Here is a 7,939-nt window from a genome sequence, read left to right as displayed (position 1 = left end):
TTTGTTGGACCTTTCCTAATGATCTTAAACCAACAAGTCGGATTTTGTTTAATTAAAATAAACTCTGCATAAACATTTACATTTACCCACACTTACTGCGATCAAACTTTATTCATCCGATGAGTGTAAATATGTCAGAGTCCTGATCTTTTCTGTTCCGCCTGTTAAACGCTCTGAACCCAGAGGCTGTCCACCATCGGCGCTGTGAGCAGGCCTTCCATTGTGCAGGTTCTCTGTCGACCGTCTGAACGTGTACTTGCGCCTGACTTCTTTTCTCTCAGGTTCAGGTTGATCCGGAGACAGGCCGGTGTCGTGTTCCGTTTCCTGTTTTTCTTCCGGCACACATAGGGTTTCTGCCGCCTCGCTCTCTGCGGCACAGCCATCCTCAGTTTGGTGCACCGGGCGTCCCTCTGGGCTTTTTTGTAAACTCTCCTCTCCCGGGTTGTCTTTGAAAAACACAGAGCCACCCGAGAGAACACATTCCCACCTATTATTTCTAATGTTTGGGTGTGTTCGAAGAAAAAGGGAAAAAAAATAATAATAATAGCACTTACCAGTGCCCGTCTGATCTTTTTGAAGGTTCTCCTTGAACGCAACGTGAGCAGAAAGCTTTCCCTCTGGTCCCTCTAAAACCAAAGACTCTAGCACTTGTTTGTCACAACACTGAAATCATGCACAGATAATTTACAGATAAGCATAAGGAAAATGAACAAAAACTTGAAATATTTCTCTATCACCAATGTCAAACCAACTTGTGTACAGTAATATGAGCTATGAATCCTAATAACACACCCGGTCCACAGAGCCCTCCTGCTGCTGGAGCTCCTCCTCTGTCTCCAGAAAACTTAATGCACACTTAGGGGTGAAGAGGGAGTCGTTGGTCTGAACCATTTTGTTTTCTCTTCCTAAAAAGAAAACCCAAATCCTCTCAGACACACAGTGAGGCAGAGTCAGCCTGCGTTAAAGGAGGACTTTATACCTTTTGTGCTCGGTCCTTTAAGATATCTGTGGTGGTAAATGTTATGTTTCTCCAGTTCTCTTCCTCTGTCCTGTTTTAGACAGAGAAACATATATACACTATATATATATATATATATATATATATATGACTTGAATATAATCAAAACTTTAAAAGGTTTATTTGGAGTCTGAATGCTAAGTGCTGAATGACTGTTGAAGTTTGGTGAAAAAGCTACAACTGAGTTCTAAAAGCTCAGAAATAAAAGCTGGAAGAAGCTAAAGGCTAGCTAAATGACAAGAGCAGCAAAAGATTTGCTGACAGTATCAAAAGGCTGTCTAGAAAATAATGTAGCAAACAATGAGGTAAAAAAGTAGCAAAATTAGCCAAAAACTGAAGTACCAAAAGGTTAGCTACTGGTAGAACAGTAGCTGAAAGCTAAAAGTAGAAGAGTTGCTAAGAGAAGAGTTACAAAAGGCAAGCTAAAAGTAGCAAATGTTAAATAAAAGTAGCAAAAAGCTAAACTACCAAAAGGTTAGCTAATGGTTAAACAGTAGCTGAAAGCTAAAAGCAGAAGAGTTGCTAAAAACAGCAAGAGGCAAGTAGCAAATACTAAATAAAAGAAAGTTAAACAGTGGCAAATGGGTAGTTAAAAGTAGCAAAAGACTAGCTAAAAGCTAAAGTAGCAAAAGACTAGCTTAAAGTAGCAGAAGAAGACAGAACTGGAACAGCTCTCCTGAAGCAGATTTCAAAGAGATCAATGTTTTTAAAGAGCTGCTGAGATCTCTGTGTGTTTCTATGGGGAAAATATTTGTCAATAAAATGAAGTATTATGAAAAGTACTTCATTCAGCCATCTGCTGAATGAGCTGAACATTTTGATAAATGAATGGCTAAAATGGCACAAAGTATGCTGAAGTAGTAAAGAAACAAACAGTGAAGTGACGGTGTCTGTCCCACCTCCAAGTCCACAGCTGGTCTGCCTTCGGCTCATATAAACCAGACAATGTCCCCTTCTTACAGGACGCTCAGTCAAACCTCAACTCTTTCTGCTAACTTGATATCAGTGTTTTCTGGTGGGAGACGCGTCCTGAGTGACACCTGGACTTCTCTGGTTAGCTGGTAGACGTCCTCCTCCAGGTAGCAGGAGGCCTTCCTCGCCTCCCTGACTTTCCTCTGTTCAGCGACTAACTGGCGTTTGAAGGAGGCCTGGCTCAACTCCAGCCTCCTGTCCAGGTCCTGCAGAAAGCAAGGCAAGTGTGAAGGAAAGAACTCATCGCTGGAAACAAGAGGAGAAGTGTCCCACACCTGTATCCTCCTGTCCTTGTCCTCCAGCTGCGCAGAGGCCTTGTCCAGCTTCAGGACGAGCTTGTCCCTCTCCAGCAGGCTGTGATCCTGACGCAGCAGCTGCAGCTGCAGGTGTTGGACGGCAGCCTTTGTGCTGCGCAGCTTGTTCTCTGCGGCCTGCAGCTGCCGGGACAAGTTGCCGCGGCTGGCACGGGTTTGCCGGAGCAGCTCCTGGAGGGCCTTGGCTTCATTGTTGTGTTTGACGACAATCTGGGAAGAGGGACAACGTGAGGATAATGCTTTGTCCGGGGAGGCCAACGAGACACCGTTATCTGCTGGCGGCTGAGAGGTCGTGACCCCCCTGATCGTCCCACCTGTGAGACGCTGTCCTCTGAGTCCTGGAAGTGCTTCAGTGCCACCATGTGGCGCTGCTGGACCGTCTTCAGCAGCTTGTTCTCAGTCCTGGCTTCAGCCAGCTGCTGCTGCAGGTCCCACACCTGGCTCTTCAGCGCCATGACGCAGGTCGCGCCAGCCTGCTGGACGCTCGGTGTCAGCTCCTGCAGGGGCCCGACTGGAGGTAGCTTCAGGGCGTGGTGATTTGACCTCTGCTTGTAGTCTCCTTGGAGTTTGCCACCTGAAGAGAATCAAAAAACAGTCATTAACCGGTCATTACTTAGGTCTGCAGCCACAAACACGTTAACTCAGATGATGCCTTTTTTAGAGCCCGTTTGCTTCTGTCTTTGCCACACGACTGGTGGCAGGATGTCTGGAGTCCTGTAGGTTTTGTCTTCACAGTCAGACGGATCCAGAGGAGCATCAGAGTCGCAGCAGAGTGCGGGGGGCGAGGACCACCTGGAGGTGTCGCTGCTGCAGCTCAGTGCGTCCCCGTCGTCCTCCTGACTCACGCACATCGGGTTTTTATCTGGCATGAAAAAGGACGGAAAGCTTCAGGAAAAGTTAACCAGGGAATAAAAGTGTGAGACGGCTCCTCCAGATAAAATCTGCAACAAAAAGGTTTGTTTTAAAAAGAAGAACAAAACAAAAAACAAAAAACACATCCAACTGGAATTTCCTGTCTTTTTTAACCCTGTTGCACACTACAAGCTGCAGTGGTTTATGGTCAGCAATCTGTTTGTAAAGATATGGTTGCCATGGTGCCGAGCCATATAATAACATGGAACTCACATGTGGCAACGACAAAACTGAACTATTTAAAACCAAACAAACACCAAAAAGCCCTGTGATTGAGTTCAGATCTTTAAATGTGTTGCTTAAGTCCAAAACTAGTGCTGAATGACTGAAATTTGCTGAAGAGGTTGAATTCGATTGATTAAAGCTAAGGGACATGTTTGAATTTAAAGTTAAATGTTCTGAAAAGTAATAAAGTTACAAAACCCCAAATTCATATCCCCCATCTCCTGAATGAGCTGAAAGATTTGCTGTTTGAATGGCTAAAATGTGCCATGTAGGAGTTAGATTGCAAAAAAAAAAAAAAAGTATGAAAAATGAATAAATAAATAAAAAGCAAGAAAACAGCGGTGTGAACGCTGAATCAGCATTCACACCATTTCTGTCGAGCTCCATAGAAGAAAGTTAATGTTTGTTGGATATTTCAGAAAGAAGCTTCATTGGCACCCTTTAACATTTCTCTCTTATTTTTTATTATTATTTAATTTATTTATTGGGGTGAAAACTGGCGGGCTTGAGAAGGAATTCTGCTTCTGTTCGGACAGCCCTGATGTTAGCAGGGTTTAGCTCACGACATATGACACACAAAGTGAAAGAAATTTAATATGAAACCGAGAATCAAACATGGAAGAGCTGTTTAGTTGTTGTTGTTTGTTTTGTTGGTTTTTTGGTGTCCTCTGCGCCCAAAGAGCTGCAGGAGCCTGGGTCTGACAGAGTCCGGTCTGAGGCCTCTTCCAGAGCTCGTTGCTATTTCTGTCCTCTTCACACACAGTTATAACCCAACTTGTCTTTTTCCCCGGACCGACAGACAGCTGAAACTGCCAATCAGTGTGTGTGTGTGTTTGTGTGTGTGCACCCCCACCCACCCACCACCCTCAGAGGGGCCAGTCCACTCACCAATCCCTCTCTAATGAAGCCTGAAGCCTGGAGACAAAAATACCCCCCAGCAGCTTGGGTGTATGTGTGTGTGTGTGTGTGTGGGATCTCAGCGTTTCTCCGTCCTGGGTGCGATCTAATAATAGAAGAGGCAGACTGCTCCTTTAAGACCAACCTTGTTGCTTCTATTCTATCAAATAAACCCAGAAAAATGGTGATCAAAGTCTTCCTCGCCACTTCCTCGGGATCCACGGCGGTAAGTTCCCTTCAGGGTGAACTCTGCAGGTTGTTCTCTTTTCAACAACCTGACACCAGTGGGCTGGACCTCCTTACTAAAGTCAGTTTGAGGTTTTTTTTTTCTACCTATTTTGAATAGCTTTAGGGGCAGATCTCTGTGGTGTCGTGTGGACAGATTTCTGTTTGAGCAGAGTTCGTCTTCTTTGTCTGATCGGGTCTCGGGCTCTCACAGGAGGAGCTTTCCAGAAGCTCCCAAACTTCTTTAGACCTCACAGATGGCCTTAGGGAAGGGTTTGTACCCAGCTAACAACCTTTCAGACAACATTTCAGTAGATATATACATGAAACTAGCTGAGTGTTGTCTGGACTTGCAGAGATCAGGCTGGCTTTTGGTAAATCGGAACAAGCAGAGTCTTCCAACAGAAGCGTTTAATGGATGTTTTTTTTTACATACCTTTACACTCCTCTATGTTAATAGGTATGTGAACAAAGTTTTCAATCAAAGGTGTTTTTTAAATTGAACAAGTTCCACAAAAAAAAGCATTTTAGGGCCTTTTGAATGTTGTCAAGATCATGTATCTGGGTTTAAAACAAAAGGAAAGTTTTAAAGTTCTGAAATTTGGGGGGATTTATTCCCATTAAACAGGTAGAAAAGTTGTCATCCATCCCAAAATGGTCCTAATCTCCACATATGTTTAGAGATTGCCATGAAACATTCAGCAAATGCTCTTTGATGGATGGTCAGAAGCTTTATCGGTGATTAGAATGTTATTAATCAGCTCATTCGGATTAAATAACTAGTAATAAACTTTTATTTACCTCAAAGACTGAGTTTGTCACGACATTAAGTTTTATTGTCATTGTATTGTCGTGGTCATTTTCACATTTTGCTGGTGAAAAACAAATTAAAAATGCATCAACGAATCAAATAGGACGATTGTTGGAATATAGGAAGCTGTAAAACTGAACTAACAGTCTATTGGGTTCAAAAAATCCCCTTTTCACTCCATTAAAATCCAAGAGTTTTTGCTAGAACAAAAATTATGCCTTGATTTTCTACTAAACAGGAGTTCTGGGTACTTTTTCAATTTATGACCCATGCAGATTCCCATTATTCCAACCCTCTAGCCAGGAAAAATGGATTTTCTTTAGAGGGTGGCCCTGCCAGATAGGAAAACCACATGTTCAGTGGTTGGAACCAAGTCAGCACTGATAGTAACAAACCTAACATTAGCAAATGACTCATATAGTTGAACAGTGGTGAAATTATGCCTGGTAGTTTGTATTATTGCATTTTTCTGGGCTTTAACTTGTCTGGAATAGTGTACAGGAACATCTGTAACGAGTATGGACTGGAAGCCTCAAGTGGGAGACTCCATCTAAGGTGGTGGAGAATGGCAGGGCTAAGATACTGTGGGACTTCCAGATCCAGACTGACCAACAGGTGATGGCTAACCAACCAGACATTGTGGTGACAGATAAGATACAGAAAAAAAGCAGTGGTGATAGATGTAGCAGTCCCAAGTGACTGTAACATCAGGAAGAGGGAGCATGAGAAGCTGGAGAAATGCCAAAGGCTGAAAGAGGAAATAAAGAAGTCAAACAAAGTCAAGGCCTCAGTGGTACCAGTGGTCATTGGTGACCCCCAAACTGGAAGAGTGGCTCAACAGATCCCAGGAACATCTTTAGAGATCTCTGTCCAGAAAAGCACAGTCCTAGGAACAGCTCAGATACTGAACAGAACCCTCAAGCTCCAAGGCCTCTGGTAGAGGACCTGAGCTTGAAGTGAAAGTGGAACCGCCCAAAGACAAATGTTCACTCTCATATTGCACATTTAGTGGTGTTGCTCTAACTAGCAGTCGACCTCCAATGAGAGAGTTGGAGGTTTGATTCCTGGCAGCAGTGTCCCTGGGCAAGACACTGAACCCCTCATTTCCTCCAGTGTGCCCCATCAGTGTATGAATGGAGTTTAAATCACTGATTAGACTTCATAGAATAATTTGTTCAGATGAGCTTTGTAGAGATGTAGTAGAGTGCTGTATGAATGTGCGTGGATGGGTAAAGGAGGGCACAGATTGTGTTGTAAAGAGCGTTGAGTGGCCTGGTTGGCTAGAAAGGCTATTATAAGTACAGTCCATTTACCATTTACATTTGAAGGACTGGAACAAACAAATATTTTTGCCATTTAGCACCTTCTCCAAACACAAGAAGGCAAATACATATTCAACCATTACATTATATATTATTGTGTGTGCATGCCATAACATAATGTAAATTACACTTTGTAATGCACCAAAACTGGACAAATGCTAGGAGGACACGTCAGAGTGCTGCATTTCTGTGTCTATAAACATCTTAAACATCTCAGCCTCATCTCTAGTTCAATCTGTGGGGAGCTTTCTGACAGCTATTCATTTTCTTTTTTTCCCTTTTATTTGACTCTCAGATCAAGAAGAAGCAGCAAGATGTGGTGGGCTTCTTGGAGGCCCTCAAAGTGGACTACGCAGAGCTGGACATCGCCTGCAACGAGCAGAATCGCATGTGGATGAGGCAGAACGTCCCCGAGGAGAAGAAGCCCGCCAACGGCATCCCGTTGCCGCCGCAGATTTTCAACGAGGACAGCTACTGTGGGGTGAGCACCAGGGTGTCTATGGAGAGGAGGCCCCACGCGAACCCCGGCGGCATGGTGTGGCGTGGCGTCACCAGTCGTCATCGTTTCTGAACAGAAGCTGGTGTTACATCACTTTAAATCGGATGTTTCTCTCCCTCATGCAGGACTATGACACATTCTTCGACGCCAAGGAGGACAACTCGGTGTTTGCCTTCCTGGGTTTGGCCCCTCCTCCTGGATCCAAGGTTGGGACTGTTTTGACCTTTTTTTTTCTATGAAAAACACACTTTAGCTACTAATGTCAGCCAACACTTCTGATCTGCAATACTTCTGATATTTCTGTTTACAGCTGTTTTCAGAGCATATTAAGCACACAGACAGACTTTTAAATGTAGACATTTTTCTGTAATTTTGAGTAATTAAACAAAACAAAACTTCTTCAAAAGCTCCACAACTATAAGAGAGGCCTTGTCTGTAAGATATTGCCTGAATAAAAACTTATATGACTCTAAAACCAGAATATAGCATCTAATAATACTAGCCAGGAGCATGCAGGGCTGGAAAAGGCAGCAGCATTTATAAATTTAGTTTCATGTAAGTTTTTTTTCTTTTACTGTAGTTTTAACCACGGGTGGAAATTAAAAATTTTGTCCAAAGTGTTTTACCGGCCACTCAAATATTTTACCAGCCACTATATTTTGTTGTGACAAAAAGTAATTTCATATGATGATGATGATGGAGGTGGGTGGAAGCAGTTGTGGTGCCCTACAAGCTGAACAACAC

The 7,939-nt window shown here is 43.4% G+C and overlaps 2 protein-coding genes across 12 annotated transcripts in view; one reads left to right on the top strand and one right to left on the bottom strand.

Annotated features, from left to right (window-relative positions):
* Window positions 1–1,726: 1,726 nt before the first annotated feature.
* Window positions 1,727–3,414, bottom strand: LOC119617892 (lebercilin-like). Its single transcript, XM_037980954.1, has 3 exons — window positions 2,619–3,414; window positions 2,266–2,514; window positions 1,727–2,196 (listed from the first exon to the last, which is right to left on the bottom strand). Exons 1-3 carry the CDS (start codon window positions 2,757–2,759, stop codon window positions 1,990–1,992), a joined length of 597 nt encoding a protein of 198 aa, XP_037836882.1. The 5' UTR covers window positions 2,760–3,414; the 3' UTR covers window positions 1,727–1,989.
* Window positions 3,415–4,320: 906 nt separating this feature from the next.
* Window positions 4,321–7,939, top strand: part of sh3bgr (SH3 domain binding glutamate-rich protein) — a 15,610-nt gene continuing 11,991 nt past the window's right edge. For 2 of the 11 annotated variants that reach the window (XM_037980928.1, XM_037980924.1), the window contains exons 1-3: window positions 4,322–4,564; window positions 6,992–7,177; window positions 7,321–7,401. In XM_037980928.1, the coding sequence (XP_037836856.1) occupies window positions 4,343–4,564; window positions 6,992–7,177; window positions 7,321–7,401 (489 nt within the window). In that variant the 5' untranslated portion in view covers window positions 4,322–4,342. Of the gene's footprint in view, window positions 4,565–6,991; window positions 7,178–7,320; window positions 7,402–7,939 lie in introns of all 11 variants that reach the window. The other 9 variants (XM_037980932.1, XM_025006762.2, XM_037980926.1 and 6 more) reach the window with 8 other exon arrangements.

The sequence above is a fragment of the Kryptolebias marmoratus genome, linkage group LG2, assembly GCF_001649575.2.
Source record: "Kryptolebias marmoratus isolate JLee-2015 linkage group LG2, ASM164957v2, whole genome shotgun sequence".
Taxonomy (NCBI): domain Eukaryota; kingdom Metazoa; phylum Chordata; class Actinopteri; order Cyprinodontiformes; family Rivulidae; genus Kryptolebias; species Kryptolebias marmoratus.
Note: the sequence above shows the minus strand (reverse complement) of the source record. Positions and strands in the feature narration are given on the sequence as shown.

Bases quoted from the DNA above. Each gene is read 5' to 3' on its own strand.
- LOC119617892 (XM_037980954.1), bottom strand. From the start codon at position 2,759: ATGGCGCTGAAGAGCCAGGTGTGGGACCTGCAGCAGCAGCTGGCTGAA. The intron at 2,515-2,618 runs GTGGGACGATCA...CCCTCTTCCCAG, and splicing joins CAGAGGACAGCGTCTCACAG to ATTGTCGTCAAACACAACAA. The intron at 2,197-2,265 runs GTGTGGGACACT...TGCTTTCTGCAG, and splicing joins ACAAGGACAGGAGGATACAG to GACCTGGACAGGAGGCTGGA.